Raw genomic sequence first — 20,159 nt, 5'->3', positions numbered from 1 at the left:
CAATCTAAGAGATCTGTCTTTGACCGGATTGGAGCTAAGGGAAAGAAAAGCAATAAGGATCAAGGTAATGAGAAAGAAGTAGAAGCTGCTAAGAAGAAAAGGTTGGAAGAAATGCGGGAGCAAATCAGAAAAGAGGAAGAAGCGAAGCTTGAACTAAAAATCCAGAAAAGGATGCAGTTAGAAGAAGAAAAGCTACTGGCTAAGTCCAGGACCAAAAGTTCCCGGTGGGATCCCACTCTGGAGCTGATTTCTGATGATGAAGAGGAAGAAAACCAGAAAGACCTAAAAGATATGATCCACGAGTTGTAAAGAAAGATGGACAGAGACTCGGGAGTAGAAATTGGAGAAACATTAACTCCTTTTAGCCACTCTTTGGAGGCCATTCCCCGGCAGCGGGATTTGAAGCATTACAACTTTGACTCATTTGATGGTCTGGGAGACCCGGAGGAGCACTTGAACTATTTTGAGCAAATCGCGCAAATATATTACTACGATGACTTGACGAAATCAAGGTTCTTCGCATCAACTCTTAAGGGAGGGGCCCAGAGATGGTTCGGTAGGATCCCCTCCCGCAGCATCCATAGTTGGAAGGACTTCCGCGCTTCTTTCCTCCGGAGATTTTGGGAAAACAAAATACACGAAATGCACATGTGTCACCTAGAGACAATTCGGCAGCATGACAACGAGTCTCTCTCTGTATATATACGCCGGTTCCAGGAAGCAATCAACAAAGTCTCGAGCTTGGATGAGTGGGAAGCTTTGAGCTTTTTCAGGAGAAACTTGGACCCAGAGCACAATGAGAGATATATCGTAGAACTGATCAATAGGGAGCCGCAAAGTCTGGCAGCAGCTTACTCCATGGCTTCCAAATTCATAAAGGAAACAGATGTGCTCCAGGAAATGAGGATGACCCGGAATGGGGGGTCCAGGAGTAAAAACACTGCTGACCGACCGAAAGGGGGTTACCATCAGGACAAGAAGTTCAAGAAAAACCAACAAAGCCAAGAAAGACAAACTACTCTGGTTTTTCAGAGACTCGGTCCTAAGCAGGAGTCAAAGAGTGATCCAGGACCCGCGAAGCAACCCCGGGAGCCGAAGCAGGAGCCGGACTGGACTCCTCTCAACATGACCCGAGAGGAAATCTTGCAAAAGGTAAAAGACAAACCCTTCTATTATCCTCCGAAGCTAATGCAAACTCCTCCGGAAAGTAGGCCTTATAACAGGCAGTGCAATTATCATGAGACCCGTGGCCACAAGATTAAGAACTGCTTATCACTCAAGTACTTCATTGAGGACCAAGTGAAGAAAGGAAATATGAACAAGTACTTAGTCTGGGACAGCAACAATAGAGGGAAAGCGCAGAAGAGAGGAAAGAATGTAGTCAATGTAGTCCTAGCAGGCTCCCACTCCCCACCTCGGAGCCAAGACTTCGGCAAAGAAGTGCTATCAATCCAATCACTCCCAGATATGGTGATATCCTTCAGTAGTAAGGACTATGAATGAGTCAACCCTCATCACAATGCAGCTTTAGTTGTCACCTTGGACATCTTTGATAATGAAGCAAGAAGAATGCTCGTAGACAATGGTTCCTCGGTAAATATTCTCTTCAAGCACACAGTGGATCGAATGCAGTTAGGGAGCGTCCACTCAAATGATTGCCGGGAGGATCCTCTCAATGGGTTCGGACACAACTGAATCCCGATTCAAGGAACTTTATATCTACCAGTCATTTTTGGAACTGCTCCTAACCAAGTAGCTCATGTCATAAAGTTCTATATCATCAACACTCCTTCGTCATACAGTGGAATCATTGGCAGGTCAACTCTAACAATGATGCAAGCGATAATTTTAATCTCCCATCTCAAAATCAAGTTCCCAACCCCGACAGGAGTCGGGGAGATAAAAGGAGATTATGGAGTTGCCGAAACATGCTACAGCCAGGGGCTAGTCATGGCAGAAACCCACCAGGACAACAAAAGGAAGGCAACAGTCCTTCGCAAGCAACAAAGCATGAAGAAGCACCGCCTCCAGCCAAGAGAAGAAACCAAAAAAGAAGTATAACTCATTGAGTCAAGTCCGGGAACAGAAGCAAATATAACAAGTCAGGAGGGACCGACAAGCAACCAAGTCATGGTAGTTGATGTCACGCCCCCAAATCCGGGGTCAGAGGATTTGGTCATCACTATGAAACCTTAATCCAAGTTAACCTGTCTAATCAATAAATAAATGTCAGCGGAAGATATTTATCATAAATGACCCCAAACTAATCCAAGATCTTTTAAGGTTACAGTTCTAGAAACAAGATATCCAAATTCCACAGATAAATTTTTCACTTTCTTTTAAAACTCTTTTCAATAAATTCCAAACTCAAAGCTAAACCCCCTAGTATAACTTCGAAAAGAAGTATACTAGGCCCAAAAATAACACAATTATAATATAATATAGTATAAACAACTTTACACAATAAAACTTACACTAGCCCGCAAACCCTGGATCAACCACCTTTCAAGAGCTTCTTCTTTACTTCCTCGAATTACGTAGCTAAACAGCGTAAGCTAATCCTCACTGGTGGTTAAATTTGAAAACAGGCAAGTATGAGCGAAAGAAATGCTCAGCAAGATCATTATGACATATATAGGGTCTTTTGATATAAAACCGACATCTGCATTGGAGCAGAACATTTAAAATCATAATTGCTGAATCATAAAATATTAGTTGAGGAACCCCAGAATTGATTCCTTAATTGTATTCAAAACCATTTTGATATTTTGAGCGAAATGCTTCAGCAATACTTTGAATCTTGATGAGAATAAAACTCGTAAAACAGTGTTTACAGAAATATCGTAAACAATTCTAACATGAAACAATGATTCTGGATTGAATCGTAAACTTTACTCAAAACCGAACTCTTGAAATTAATACTTATTTTGTTATCATATCAAATTAGATATCACTACGAACTTTGATGCTCACAACATCCCATACTAAAGTCAACACCAATCATCTGTACTAATACCACCTTCGATATTTAACAACAAACTAAGTATTCTCAAAATAAGAAACTGAACCAAAATCACATTTCATCTTTTATCCGAAAACAAAATACTTAATAAATCATTCCTTGTAACATGCCAAAAGCAATATAATAATTTAGATTGGAATCCTCGAACGACGGTGTGTTGCCGCCGGTGATCAGCCACGGAGCAACACCGGTATGCCGAAGCATATCCAACTAAACAAAGGGGTACCCAAGGCACATATCGGCCTAGCAAGGTGTTATATCCTGTATAACACATAGCTCAAGCTGGACCGCCGCCACGACCTCTTACGCAACCATCCAATCTTAAAACATTTTTATTTAAAGGGGTCATAATACTCGACACCCTTATAAATTTTATTCGCCCATTCACTTGGGCAGAAAACCAAAACAACGTCGTCTTTCTCAAAATCCACAACATTTATAAATCCGATAATTGGATAAGTAAAATCACTTAGCTACTCTGAACATAGAATAGCGGAAGAATACTTGCATAAACATAATTATTTAATTCAGTGATATGTAAAATATTTATCGATTCTAAACTGAGAATTGGGAAAGCAATACTTGCATGATAAAATTTAAAATAAATATCACTTGAATAATAAGTGATGATAGGGATACTTGCATAATATGATTTGAAATAAACATCACTTGAATGATAAGTGAAGTGAGGGGTACTTACCTTTGGGTTTTTAGCAGTTAGTCACACTCACAAAACCGCATCTATTCTAACATTCTGTCTCAAAATATCACCGTCTTTATTTTCAACACTTTACTGATATGCTGCTCCTACGATTGCTAGAAGCCAGATACCCAATACCATTCCATCTCATTCTTTATCCAACGTCTTGTCTTGATCAACTCGAAAGATCCACATCTATAATTAAAATATAGAACTTTAATCGCCCAAACGATAATCACTCAACGAACTGCACGTCAAAACCCTAATGTCTACCCATATGATAGCCCACACATAAAGGAAATAGTCAAACACAAGACTCTTGACCCACGTACGCACATAATTCATATAGCACGTAAGCACATAACTCATGTATCACATAATTTATAACCCACATCCCTCGATTTGTCAAAAGGTTCGACTCGGTATGTTTAAAACTAAAATCGAGTCAAAAATATGATTTATCGATCAAAAATTTACTCAAAATGACTTGTAAAACAAGCGACCTTTCGAAACAAAAGCATTTGGGTCTCGAAAGTATTTTTAATGAAAGCGGAATATTTTTCTGAGTCTGTACGCGTTCGTGTCGTATTAAACGGACGAACGGTTTATTTCTTATGAATTTTTGAATATTTTTCGGAATTAAAACGGGTCTCTGAATCATTTTATAACTAAATAATAGGGCTCGAACACCCGAAAATAATTTTATAAAAATTATCGAGCTTGGAAAATAATTTAAAATAATATTTTAAAGCTTGAACTATTTTTCGGAATTTTTAAATCATACGAAATAATTACTCGAATTAAATAATCAATTAAAATTCATTAACTAAATAATTGGGATTTATTTTCGAATAATAATAAAAATAATAATCTTCAGAACTAAAAAAAATATTTTCTTGGAAATCAAACAGCACCTCCTCTATTTCTCGGACTGCCAGTCGATATCATATCGACACAACCAACAACAATAAACACAATAATTTATATTTACGCGTATAAACACTCCAGAAATGAATAACACGGCCACCTGAACCAAAACTCGGACCAAAAGTGACTTCTCCAACAATTTCTAAAAATTATAAAATAAATATATAAACACTAACATGCTATAATATACACAAGTACGAAGACGGAATTTCGGAATCGTTACCCAAAATAAATTCTGATCACGCCGAAGAGAATACCTGATGTCCGGAAAATATCTCCAGAAAAATCCGAAATTAATAGCCATAGACATATACACGCTGAGATGCCATGTGGAGTAATCACCACCGTCATACTCCTTTTTAATGTCCCGAAAATAAATTAAAACGGAAATATAACGGAAATATTACGGAAATATGCCCCGCAAATTTTCTTCTCAAAACCTTACAATATATATACCTATGCATAGGTATCGAAGCGCTGATCGTTTATATATATACCAATTGAAATTTGGACGGACGGTTGAGAAGATATGAATTTTTGAAAATTAAAAGTATATAAACAGGGAGAGAGATAGAGAGAAAGAAGGGGGAGAAACTGTTTTGGTAAAAAGGAAAAAGGAGGTTTGTTTTGTTAACGCGAGATAAGGAAGGGGAGGGGCGGCACGTGGCAGGGGGCTTTACACGTTCGTTTTTTTATATCCACTGCACTAATTGTTGTACTTATCAACATATAAGCCTAATTTTTTCCCGAAATTTAGAATTTAACGAGCAGACTTACGGGTACAATTAACCAGAAAATTACCAAATAAGTTTTAAAATTCTCGGAATAATTAAAACTAATAAAATAAAATTTTCATAATTTTTAAAGCATTTTTGACTCGCGCACTATACCCGCATTATACGATTTAACGAACCGAGTTGTACTTTAAACAAATTCAGAAAATCCCGAAAATAGTCTTAAAATGTTACAAATATCCCGAAGTTTATAAAACATAAATTTCGTAATTTCAAAACAATTTTTGAAACGCAATTTATACCCGCTTTTATCAATTAAACGAATCAACGCGCGAGTGAAATTAATCCCAAAAATTCCCAAAATAATTTTAAAATTCTCAGAATATTCCAAACTTCAATAAATATGAGTTTCGTAATTTTTGAAGTATTTTGGAATTAAATACGGATTTTACAAATAAATGAAATCAGAAAATCATATACGGCTAAATAATTGATGAAATATTGATTTCTAAATTTTATAAAATCCCAAAAATAATTATTGTAATTATATAGTCATAAAAATAATTTTCAAGATAATTTAAATATTTATGAAATTAAATTTTCAATAAAAGTAGTTTTAAAGATAAAAACAAAATGATACGACTCAGTAATTAATAATACAATAGTCCTCAATCACAACTGAGTCCCACACAATTAATATTACATACAACACATAACAGACATAATATCCATCCAATCCCTAATATTACTAAACGAACTCAATTTACCGATATTAATAAAATGATCGGTTTTCAAATAAACTTTTGAAAATAATACATTTAAGGAAATATTTTCAGATATTAACAAGGATCGATATAACACTCAACAATTAGCACATTACCATTTAATAACACAAACTCGTCAAAAAGGAATAAAATATCCACCATTTTATTCCTTCCAAATCATAAAAGCACATATATATATATTCAAATAATAATTATAATAATTCTAAAAATACGGGATATTACAATCTACCCTCCTTATAAGGATTCCGTCCTCGGAATCAGCAGAAGAAAGCGCTAAGGGTTTTCTAACCAACTTTCCACTCTTGCATACACAACTTTTCTCAAAATTTCTAATAACACTGCAATTCCTTATACCACACAGTTACCACGTGAGCTTCACTCTGCATTATTGTTCCATCCACATCCTTTGACCACTTTCTCAATAGAATCACTTTTACTGATCGCGAGAAAGAAGAATAGAGAGAAAGATAGAGAGAAGAAAAGAAAGAAAGATAGAAATAAATAGAGAAATAAATAAAGAAACAGACTGACTTCGCTATACGCCCCTGATATTTTAATCGCATTACAGTCCACTGTCGTCCTTCGTAATTCCATCACATCGCCTTACTTTGACTTGACCAGGATACTCAACTTAACTTGATTGACATACCTTCGAATGTTTGGAATGATAAAATCATGAAATTTCAAAAAGAAAAGAATTTGATACCATAACGGAACCAAAATCTGAATTTGAGAAAGATATTGTTGAAATAAAAGAATAAGTGAGAGATCAATATGACCAAACGAACTTGGTATTGCGTGTCCAAATTAAGACACTACTAAAGGTTATTAACCTTCATGTATTCACAACACACACAAGTGATGGCGTCCTATCCAACTCCTATCACACAGACAGGTATACCTTGTGTCCCTTATAGTTAGAGTTGTTCATCTCAGTCAGAATAAAATAATATCAAAGGAATTCAAAATCAAATGAATAAAACTGAAAAGATTTCAAAGCTGATATTTCTGAAGGAAATGAAATCCAGAGAACAAAATCCTGGTACCAAGTGAGCAAGTGGGGTCACATCACAAGTAACTATCCACCAAATAAGAAAAGTGGAATTAATTATCATAACTTGACAGAGCTATCAAAACCTGAAAAATAGGCTTCATGACAGCCTCTGGCATATTTAAAACACAGATATGATTGAAAATGAGTGTTAGGGAATATATCCACTAACAAATACCTCTTTTTGAGAGATGCCAAAAGAAATTACAGAAAGAAAAGGTATTGCCAAAGTCTTAATGTATATCCTCTATTTGAACCTTTCTGTTGACTCGCCATTCAATTCTAGACACTTCTTCATGTTCTGAGAATATCGATAATCTCCATCATCGTCGAATCATAGTAGCCTCGGAAGATTCCACAATAGAAGTTTGCAGCTTCCCGAAGTTCCATCCAGCTCAGCACGACCATCTCAAACGAAAGCGCCTATCTTAACTTATTTGTTGGTACTATATCCAATAGTCCAACAGGAACTCGATATGAGTTCAAACGTCCTCACATAGCTATACACACTCCTACAAACTCTCGTTTCTAGTTTACTATAACATCAGCTCTGATACCAACCTGTAACGCCCCCAAATCCGGGGTCAGAGGATTTGGTCGTCACTATGAAATCTTAATCCAAATTAACCTGTCTAATCAATAAATAAATGTCAGTGGAAGATATTTATCATAAATGACCCCAAACTAATCCAAGATCTTTTAAGGTTACAGTTCTAGAAACAAGATATCCAAATTCCACAGATAAATTTTTCACTTTCTTTTAAAACTCTTTTCAATAAATTCCAAACTCAAAGATAAACCTCCTAGTATAACTTCAAAAAGAAGTATACTAGGCCCAAAAATAACACAATTATAATATAATATAATATAAATAACTTTACACAATAAAACTTACACTAGCCCGCAAACCCTGGATCAACCACCTTCCAAGAGCTTCTTCTTTGCTTCCTCGAATTACGCAACTAAACAGCACAAGCTAATCCTCACTGGTGGTTAAATTTGAAAACAAGCAAGTATGAGCGAAAGAAATGCTCAGCAAGATCATTATAACATATATAGGGTCTTTTGATATAAAACTGACATCTGCATTAGAGTAGAACATTTAAAATCATAATTATTGAATCATAAAACTTTAGTTGAGGAACCCCAGAATTCAATCCTTAATTGTATTCAAAACCATTTTGATATTTTTTGAGCGAAATACTTCAGCAATACTTTGACTCTTGACGAGAATAAAACGCGTAAAACAGTGTTTACGGAAATATCGTAAACAATTCTAACATGAAACAATGATTCTGGATTGAATCGTAAACTTTACTCAAAACAGAACTCTTGAAATTAATACTTATTTTGTTATCATATCAAATTAGATATCACTACGAACTTTGATGCTCACAACATCCCATACTGAAGTCAACACCAATCATCTGTACTAATACCACCTTTGATATTTAACAACAAACTAAGTATTCTCAAAATAAGAAACTGAACCAAAACTACATTTCATCTTTTATCCGAAAACAAAATACTTGATAAATCATTCCTTGTAAGATGCCAAAAGCAATATAATAATTTAGATTTAAATCCTCGAACGACGGTGTGTTGCCGCCGGTGATCAGCCGCGGAGCAACACCGGTATGCTGAAGCATATCCAACTAAACAAAGGGGTACCCAAGGCACATATCGGCCTAGCAAGGTGTTATATCCTGTATAACACATAGCTCACGCTGGACCGCCGCCACGACCTCTTACGCAACCATCCAATCTTAAAACATTTTTATTTAAAGGGGTCATAATACTCGACACCCTTATAAATTTTATTCGCCCATTCACTTGGGCAGAAAACCAAAACAACGTCATCTTTCTCAAAATTCACAACATTTATAAATCCGATAATTGGATAAGTAAAATCACTTAGCTACTCTAAACATAGAATAGCGGAAGAATACTTGCATAAACAGAATTATTTAATTCAGCGATATGTAAAATATTTATCGATTCTAAACTGAGAATAGGGAAAGCAATACTTGCATGATAAAATTTAAAATAAATATCACTTGAAGAATAAGTGATGATAGGGATACTTGCATAATATGATTTGAAATAAACATCACTTGAACGATAAGTGAAGTCAGGGGTACTTGCCTTTGGGTTTTTAGCAGTTAGTCACACTCGCAAAATCACATATATTCTGACATTCTGTCTCAAAATATCACCATCTTTATTTTCAAAACTTTACTGATATGCTGCTCCTGCGATTGCTAGAAGCCAGATACCCAATACCATTCCATCTCATTCTTTATCCAACTTCTTGTCTTAATCAACTCGAAAGATCCGCATCTATAATTAAAATATAGAACTTTAATCGCCCAAACGATAATCACTCAACGAACTGCGCGTCAAAACCCTAATGGCTACCCATACGATAGCCCACACATAAAGGAAACAGACAAACACAAGACTCTTGACCCACGTACGCACATAATTCACATAGCACATAACCATATAACTCATGTATCACATAATTTATAACCCACATCCCTTGATTCGTCAAAAGGTTCGACTCGGTATGTTTAAAACTAAAATCAGGTCAAAAATATGATTTATCGATCAAAACTTGACTCAGAATGACTTGTAAAACAAGCGACCTTTCGAACCAAAAGAATTTGGGTCTCGAAAGTATTTTTAATGAAATCGGAATATTTTTCTGAGTCTGTACGCGTTCGTTTCGTATTAAACGGACGAACGGTTTATTTCTAATGAATTTTTGAACATTTTTCGGAATTAAAACGGGTCTCCGAATCATTTTATAACTAAATAATAGGGCTCGAACAACCGAAAATAATTTTATAAGAATTATCAAGCCTGGAAAATAATTTCAAATAATATTTTAAAGCTCGAACTATTTTTCAGAATTTTTAAATCATAAGAAATAATTAACTCGAATTAAATAATCAATTAAAATTCATTAACTAAATAATTGGGATTTATTTTCGAATAATAATAAAAATAATAATCTTCAGAACTAAAAATAATATTTTCTTGGAAATCGGACAGCACCTCTTCTATTTCTCGGACTGCCAGTCGATATCATATCGACCCAGCCAACAACAATCAACACAATAATTTATATTTACGCGTATAAACACTCCAGAAATGAATAACACGGCCACCTGAACCAAAACTCGGACCAAAAGTGACTTCTCCAACAATTTCTAAAAATTATAAAATAAATATATAAACACTAACATGCTATAATATACACAAGTACGAAGGCGGAATTTCGAAATCGTTACCCAAAATAAATTCTGATTACCCCGAAGAGAATATCTGATGTCCGGAAAATATCTCCAGAAAAATCCGAAATTAATAGCCATAGACATATACACGCTGAGATGCCATGTGGAGTAATCACCACCGTCATACTCCTTTTTAATGTCCTGAAAATAAATTAAAACGGAAATATAACGAAAATATGCCCCGCAAATTTTCTTGTCAAAACCTTGCAATATATATACCTATGCGTAGGTATCGAAGCACTGATTTTTTAAATATATACCAATTGAAATTTGGACGGATGGTTGAGAAAATATGAATTTTTGATAATTAAAAGTATATAAACATGGAGAGAGACAGAGAGACAGAAGGGGAGAAACTGTTTTGGTAAAAAGGAAAAGGGGGGTTTGTTTTGTTAACGCGAGATAAGGCAGGGGGGAGGGGCGGCACGTGGCGGGGGGGCTGGGGGCTTTACACGTTTGTTTTTTTTTAATCCACTGCACTACTTGCAGTACTTATCAACATATAAGCCTAATTTTGTCCCGAAACTTAGAATTTAACGAGCAGACTTACGGGTACAATTAACCCGAAAATTACCAAATAAGTTTTAAAATTCTCGGAATAATTAAAAACTAATAAAATAAAATTTTCATAATTTTTAAAGCATTTTTGACTCGCGCACTACACCCGCATTATACGATTTAACGAACCGAGCTGTACTTGAAACAAATTCAGAAAATCCCGAAAATAGTCTTACAATGTTACAAATATCCCGAAGTTTATAAAACATAAATTTCGTAATTTCAAAACAATTTTTGAAACGCAATTTATACCCGCTTTTATCAATTAAACGAATCAACGCGCCGTGAAATTAATCACAAAAATTCCCATAATAATTTTAAAATTCTCAGAATATTCCAAACTTAAATAAATATGAGTTTCGTAATTTTTGAAGAATTTTGGAATTAAATACGGATTTTACAAATAAATGAAATCAGAAAGTCATATACGGCTAAATAATTGATGAAATATTGATTTCTAAATTTTATAAAATCCCTAAAATAATTATTGTAATTATATAGTCATAAAAATAATTTTCAAGATAATTTAAATATTTATGAAATTAAATTTTCAATAAAAGTAGTTTTAAAGATAAAAACAAAATGATACGACTCAGTAATTAATAATACAATAGTCCTCAATCACAACTGAGTCTCACACAATTAATATTACATACAACACATAACAGACATAATATCCATTCAATCCCTAATATTACTAAATGAACTCAATTTACCGATATTAATAAAATGATCGGTTTTCAAATAAACTTTTGAAAATAATACATTTAAGGAAATATTTTCAGATATTAATAAGGATTGATATAACACTCAACAATTAGCACATTACCAATTAATAACACAAACTCGTCAAATAGGAATAAAATATCCACCATTTTATTCCTTCCAAATCATAAAAGCACATATATATATTCAAATAATAATTATAATAATTCTAAAAAAACGGGATATTACAGTTGACAAGGCAAACCAGGTCCTAGACCAAGCTAGTCCTACCATGGAAGCAACCAAAGAATCAGAACAAGTAAACTTCTACTTGAAAAAGAACTCTGAGGCCCGAATTCATCAAATGGTTTCAAACAAAGAACAAGAAAAAATCAAATCTGCATTTGAAACAAAAGAATTCCAGATTGATGAAAGCAGTCCTGACAGGAAGGTGAAAGTTGGGTCAGGACTCGAGGAGTCCTTCAAAGAAAGACTAATGTCCTTACTCCGGGAGTACAAAGATGTTTTTCCTGGAGTCGAAGAGACATGCTCGGACTACATGAGTCCATAGTAATGCACAGCTTGGATGTCAAACCCAACTGAAAACTTGTTAAACAGAAGAGAAGGAATTTCGCCCCGAAGAGGCCAAAAGCCAAAGACGAAGAATCGGAGAAACTACTCAAAGCAGGAATCATCAAAGAAATCAATTATCTGGAATGGCTTGCTAATGTTGTTATGGTGAAGAAGTCCAATGGCAAATGGAGAATGTGTGTGGACTACACTGATCTAAATGATGCATGCCCGAAGGACCCGTACCATCTACCCAATATTGATCAATTGATAGATGGCACCTCCGGACACGTCATACTAAGTTTCATGGACTCCTTCTCCAGATACAACCAGATCAAGATGAACCCGAAGGACACACCTAAGACAACATTCATAACTCACAGAGCAGTCTATGCTTATGTGATGCTGTCATTCAGACTGACAAGCGCAGGATCCACTTACCAAAGAGCCATGAACAAGATATTCAAGTCTCAAATCGGAAGAAACTTGGAGTGCTATGTCGACGATATGATCTGTAAATCAACAACTATACCAGGACACATAGAAGATCTCAAGGAGTGCTTTGACAACCTGAGGAAGAACCAACTTAAACTGAATCCGGAGAAATGTACCTTCGGAGTAGGAGCAGGCAAGTTCTTAGGATTCATGATCAGCAATAGAGGTATAGAAGTTAATCCGGAGAAGATAAAAGTAATCCAGGAGATAAGGGCTCCCAGGACCCAAAAAGATGTGCAAATGCGAGCAGGTTCCCTAGCAGCACTCAGGAGATTTGTCTCAAAACTAGCAGAGACGTGCTTACCCTTCTTTGATTTACTTAAGGGAGCAAGTAACAAGAAAGAGGTAAACTGGAGTCCAAAGTGCCAAAATGCATTTGAGGAAATTAAGTCCTACCTCTCTCAGCCACCAGTCCTAACTAAAGCTCAACCAAGAGAGCCTCTCTACTTATACTTATCAGCAGGAGCACAAGCAGTAGGAGCTGCCCTAATCAGGGAAGAGAATGGAAAACAACAACCAATATACTACGTAAGCCAAGTTCTTAAAGATGCAGAAACCAGATACCCAAGACTAGAAAAGTTCACCTTCGCTTTAGTCACAACATCAAGAAAGCTCAGGTGTGACGCCCTCCAAACCCGGGTCAGAATTTTGGGGCTCACAACGCACACCATAATATTTAAACATGTATATAAAGTATTATATGCATTGAGCCTTCTGTACACAACCACGGATCGCAACAGGTTAAAGTATGAAAACAAGCCACAACCTGAACTTTTATTACATCACAGCAAAACACAACTAGTTCAACTTACAATTGCTAATGATATCGTTGTTACAATCTTGCATAACTCACCTACACTATAAAGCTTCTGCTAGCTCGATCCAATTTAACCGGAACCCTAGCTCGCACACTGAACAGGGAATCCTTATTACAAACACTTTCTTCTTCAACTGTTGAAAACATAAAAAAAATTACAAGAGTGAGCTTACTAGCTCAGCAAGTAATAATAGAAGCAATTGAGGTCAAAAATTACCAATTGAAATGATTCAGAAGAATCAAGTTTCTGAATAAGCAAGGATTAGAATTGGATATTCACTTTTCATTTTAAAAACCAAGGTTTGGCTGCTGATCAGTCACGTACTAACCCCGAGCAAGGCTCCCAACTTTGCTCTATATACTGGATCCAAGGCACGTATTGGCCTATTATGACCACGAATCTGGTCCATATTTATAAAACCATCCAATTCTAAAATAATTCAATATGATAACCAATTTAAATCAATAAGCTGAATCATAAACAACATGTACCTTGAAGCATAGGGTGATTCATAACACCCTGAAGGCACAACAGGGACTTCAGAAATATTGGCTTTTAATCAAGGAAAGATTTAGGAAGTAGAAGACCAAGGTTTCAAGGGTTCCAAGAATTGGTCTTCTGTTAAACAAGGAATAAGGGTTGGTATGTCAAGCAATTCAATATCAGAAATCAGTATGTGGTAGATATGTATTTGTGAAGTAGTATCGTATGTGTATGGCTCGTATCTGGGAATTCAACAATCAATGGTTTATGAAGAATAAGGCTTATAGTTCAAGATCAAGAAGAATCAGGGTTCAAGGTTAAATAGTTTAAAGCACTTGTAATATAAAACATGAATTATTTTGAATAATAACGACATGTTATGAAAACAGTTCGAAAATATTTGCAATATATCTTGAAGAGAAGTTCAGAAATACTTGCCTTATCATCGACAATTTCCACTTTACTTGTACTCATCTAATAGTTTTACTCATCAACCATTTTCCTTCTCTTTCTATGCCTTTCTTCTATTTATCAATCACTTTCGATATTTCAATCCTATTTATGGATCATTGGTTTCCTCTTCTATGCCTTTCTGACTCTGCTAGGCATCACAAGTATCTATCAATTATTCATACTCGTACTATTCTAATCGTCACATAGACGTCATAAGCTTTTATCTACCCTTCATTTCACCCAAATCCGACATACAGATTGAAAGTTATGAATAAAACAGTCAAACTATAACCACATAGGCATATAATGCATCAATCAGTGAGCACGTAGCACATAACATGTAAGGTATTCGATCAAAATCATTTTTCAAAGAAGATTCGGGGTCAAAATGATTTTTCAGGTATTTATTACAAATTTTTGAACATTTTTCGGAATTAAAACGAGACTCCGAATCAATTTATAATTAAATAATAAGGTTCGAACACCCGAATCTGACTTTAAAATAATTTTATAATAATTATCGAGGTTTGAAAATAATTTTAAATAATATTTTAAAACTCGAAACTATTTTTCAGAATTTTTAAATCAATTTTAAATAATTAAATCCAATTAAATAATAAATTAAAATTAATTAATAACTAATTAAATTAATTAATCAATTAATATTTAAATTAATTGACTAATTAAATAATTAATTATCAACTAAAATTAATTAATTAAATAATTAAGATTTATTTTTATATAAAAATAATTTTCAGAAATTAAATAATGAATTTTTGGAATTTTTTAAATAATTAAAACAATTTTCTGAAAATATTATAAAAAGAAATTAAATTTTTATAAAATTTTAAAATAGCAATCTCGTTTTTGCAATAGTTTAAAACAACAATACGAAATTTGCAACTTTTGCAAACTAGGGGTATTAAATGGTAATTAACCATCATCTTCCTCGTTGCTGTCGGTGCTGCCGTTGCCGCCGGCCAGTCGCCATTAACGGCGACTGGAGCTTTTCCGGCCACCTAAAACCGCACCCAGAATTGGCTGAAATTAACAGGAAGCAAAGCTCTGGCTTCCAGGAACAGTATCGTACAAACACAAATCACAAACACTTCATGAACAAGCCGCAAAAACTGATCAAAGTTTACACCGCCGTCGACCTCAATTTTCCGACCAACGGCTTCCGGCTATCGTTTGCTCATCACAATTATACCAATAAATTCGTCTCTCCACGATCTACAATTCTGCTCAATCAATTTTTATCCAATAACCCTTAACAAATAAACGCCTAATTTCTAATTAAGAACATTCAAGCATATAAACCCTAATTTAAAAATCCGAGAATCAAACATCAATTTGGGCATGTTATTGAACTCGGTTTTTGACATATAATATATCAAAATGACCAGGAAAATCTGCATAAGGGAGTGGGGAACACATGATAGTACATGTAGCTCCTGCAAGGACTAGTCCTGGACTCCTAACTCCATATGGCTCCTGGAAGGACTAGTCCTAGACTCCTAACTCAATCCAGTCCCACGCACCTCCAGTCCTGGACCACTGGAAAGCAGTGAAGAACATCCTTAAGTACTTGCGAAGGACTAAGAACATTTTTCTTGTTTTTGGTGGTGAATCTGAGTTGATAATAGAGGGTTATACTGACTCTAGTTTTCAATCAGAAAGTGATGATAGCAAATCCATGTCAGGGTACGTGTTTAGTCTGAATGGTGGTGCCATTAGTTGGAAGAGTTCTAAACAGTCTACAATGGCTGACTCCACAGTGGAAGCAGAATATATAGCTGCAAGTGAGGCTGCAAAAGAAGCCGTTTGGATGAGGAAATTTGTTTCTGAGTTGGGAGTTGTTCCTAGCGTTGAAGAGCCTATTGTGTTGTATTGTGATAACAACGCAGCAATAGCACAAGCCAAGGAACCTAGGTCTCATAAAAATTCCAAACATGTCATGTGGCGCTTTCATCTGATTAGGGAGATTGTTGAAAGAGGAGATGTCAATGTCGAGAGAGTTGACACACATAACAACATAGCAGACCCTTTAACAAAGCCACTTTCTCAAAGTCACTTTGATCATCATAAAGACAAGATGGGTATTAGATACCAGAGTGATTGGCTTTTGTACAAGTGGGAGATTGAAAGAGATGTGTCCTAAGTCCAATCATGTATGAGGATTTAGGAATAACTTTTATGTAATCTGTTTTAATTTCATTGATATTAATAAAAGACTTGTTTTGTTTTTATTGTGGGCTTTATCTATTTTAAGTGTTTAAATAAGATATACCACAGTTTAGAGTAAAGCTTTTTATGGATTGTGATGAGATCATAATAATGAGACCCAAAAGATGATAACTCTAAACTTAAATAGTTCCTGGTTGTAGGATTACTAATTGGTAATTAATAATCCGCAAAGATCGGTACATACTATGCTTGCTTCATTATGAAGGCTGTCTGTTCTCATAGAAATTTATGTGGTGACACTATAGCTAGTATGTAGGTGCTTATTATAGAATGAGTTCACTGAACATGACTCACACAGCTGAACAACTGATGGAGTTCACCCACGTGTCAGCAGTTGTTCACATAGTGATAATTGTACAAGTATCCTTAGACTTGAGGTCATCATAGTCATCTTGTGTACACTGAACTATGCTTTGGTTTAGTTCTTAGTCTACAGGGACAATTATAAGGGATCTACAGGGTATGGAATTTGTACACGAAGATAGTGTATGATCAATGAAGGATCTACCCCTTCCAGTGAAGGAAGAGAATATTCAATGATGATCCACTTATGCTAGTTCAGGAATCTCTGGCCAGAGTGAATGTAATTAGAAAGGAGTTTCTAATTTACATTAATTAGAACTAAGCATAGTGAATGGGAAAGCATATGATTAAATAAGATAGGCTTGACACAAGTTCCATGCCTTGTATTTAATCGTGACATTGTAGGGTAGAAGCAATTGATTGTTCGGTAACTATTCACTGAATAGGTTTTTGGTATTCTAAGCAGTGAATTTGTATTATCCGGATAGTCTCGATATGCTGAGAAGTATCCCTCACGATGTAGAATAAACATGATTAATTTATTAATCAATCATATTTAATAAATTAGAGAATTTATATAAATAATGATAAAATAGTTTTATTATTATTTATTTCTACTACCGGCTTAGTATTGAACCTACAAGGTAACACCATAAAAGAGAATGATTTAATGGTGGAGGAATTAATTAATAATGGCTGGTAATTATTTATTTGTGAAATAAATAATTAATTAGCAAATTTAATAATTGATTCAATGAGATTTAATTAATTATAAATTAATTAAGAAAAGTTCTTGATATTATTAATTAAGAATTTAATTTTGGTAATTAAATCAAGTGAGAGAATTATTTTTCTAAAGTGTTTAGAAAAGGGATTAATGATTAAAGAGTGTTTTAATTATTAGTTAATTGGATAATAAGAATAATCAATTAAAGGGTTAATAATAATAATATTTTATGAAAAAATTTCAGCTGAAATTTTTTCCTATAAATATACTATTATAAACCCTATTTGCCTCAACCTAAAAAGGTTAAGCAAACCCTAATTCTCCCACCCCTTCCTCCTCCATCCACTACATTGATCTCTTGGTGGATACCGGTGGAGTGCTTCACACTTGAGGAGCAGCTGCTAGCTGGCACGCGTGGGGCTCACGCGCTTATGTGCCACGCGCGGCGCATGTCAGACACGCGCGGTCAACGTTTAGCGCTTGTGTTGACGTCATGCTGACGTCATCAGATGACGTCATGCTGGCGACAGCTCAGCGTTTGGGGCGCATGAGGCGCGTGTGCGCGTGGGGGCGCGTGTGCGCGTGGGGGCGCGTGGCTGACTGTCAGACACGCGCCTGACAACGCGTGTGCGCGTGGGGGCGCGTGGCTGAGCTTCTTGGGTCGCGTGAGGGCGCGTGGCTGAGCTTCTTGGGTCGCGTGAGGGCGCGTGGGTGGTCATATTGGGGCGTGCTTGGTTCCGTTGGATTCGCCTTTTCGAGACGCATCTAATGGTATATTATATTGTATTTTCTGAAATTGTTTCGGACTGTTTATAGCTAACAGTAGTGTATTAAAGCTGTTTTTAACTGTTTTAATTACTTTTAAATGCCTCATGTGATACATAGAGATGTATAATGCTTAGACTAATATGCTACATGATTTAACATGCCTACCTTTATGTTTATTCATGCTTATATATGTGATATATGCTTAACTTATCATGCGATGATAGATTTAGGTGAACTTAATTAACATAAGGCGTATGTTAGACAATCTAGTATAGTGAAATTGTTTCATGACCTTAATATAAATATTATGAATACAATCATGAGATTCTTGTGTTTATGAAACACGTAATTGAATATGGATTTTCAATATTGAGAGATAGGATGATTCTGTCAACAACAGATTTCTATCTGTAAGAAAAGGGTATTAAGTGACGCCTCTTGACAATGCTCCCCCCGATCTGGGAATCATCTGATTATCGATTTTTGATTTGAAATATTTAATTTAAAAGGAAAAATATCTTTATAATATGATTATGATTGTAACGTAATATAATCCCTCTAAAATTAAATAATATCAAGTAGTAATTGGCCAATGACACAACGGGCTTGTGTCGGTCAAAGCCTTCCAACATGGTAGAAAGTCGTTCTTATTTTTGAATTATTGTCGTTTCGTGCTACAGCCGAGGGCTTTGATTTCGAAATAAGAGATACTTGTCTATTACATAGAGATGTGTGCATTGAATTAGAATCTAAAGGTCGTTACGTGCTGCAGCCGTGGGCCGTTGGAGACTGATTCAATTATACGAAATGTTGGGTTAGACTTGACTTAGAATATTGAGTCTATCGTGCTACAGTTGTGACTCAATTATTCAAGAGGCTAAAGTTTTATTAGGGAATAACATAAGATGTAATTGACAAGAGTTGTCTGCCTATTGAACATCACGTGACGTTTCGTGCTACAGCCGAGGTTGTGTGATGGAATGTAGGATCCCTATTCCCACTAGCATTATGAATGCTTAATTTTCACTTAGGGGTTGTATAAATTAGATAAACTAGTGGGAGCCACTTATGAATAAAGACCCGATTCATATAGTGTTTTGAAATGAAATTGAATATTTGCTAAGTGTTGTTATGTGTTCATCATTTACAGATTTACTATATTCGTTATGTCTTCTGCACTATCACTCCGGAGTATACTAGATGCTCACAAGTTGACTGGTCCTAATTTTGCTGAATGGCTTCAAAACTTGAGAATCGTTCTCAGGGTTGAGAAGCTGGAATATGTGCTTGACTCACCTAAGCCTACTGAACCTGCTAGCGATGCACATAATGATGAACATATCGTATATCGTAAGTTGATAGATGATGCAAATGTTGCTCAATGCATCATGCTAGCTTTCATGAACATAAAGCTACAGAAGCAGCATGAGCGTATGGATGCTCACACTATCCTTATGAATCTACAAGAGTTGTATGATGTGGCAGAGAGGACAGCTCAATATGAGATATCGAAG

At 35.3% G+C, this 20,159-nt stretch overlaps 1 protein-coding gene across 1 annotated transcript; it reads left to right on the top strand.

The window, feature by feature from the left end:
* The first annotated feature begins 315 nt into the window (after positions 1-315).
* LOC141660228 (uncharacterized) lies at positions 316-1,503 on the top strand. The gene has a single exon (XM_074467195.1). The coding sequence runs from the start codon at positions 316-318 to the stop codon at positions 1,501-1,503; it is 1,188 nt and encodes a 395-aa protein (XP_074323296.1).
* Positions 1,504-20,159: the final 18,656 nt, after the last annotated feature.

The sequence above is a fragment of the Apium graveolens genome, chromosome 5 (assembly GCF_009905375.1).
Source record: "Apium graveolens cultivar Ventura chromosome 5, ASM990537v1, whole genome shotgun sequence".
Lineage (NCBI taxonomy): Eukaryota > Viridiplantae > Streptophyta > Magnoliopsida > Apiales > Apiaceae > Apium > Apium graveolens.
The sequence above is the reverse complement of the archived record's forward strand: the minus strand, read 5'-3'. Positions and strand labels throughout refer to the sequence as shown.

Bases quoted from the DNA above. Each gene is read 5' to 3' on its own strand.
- LOC141660228 (XM_074467195.1), top strand. From the start codon at position 316: ATGGACAGAGACTCGGGAGTAGAAATTGGAGAAACATTAACTCCTTTT.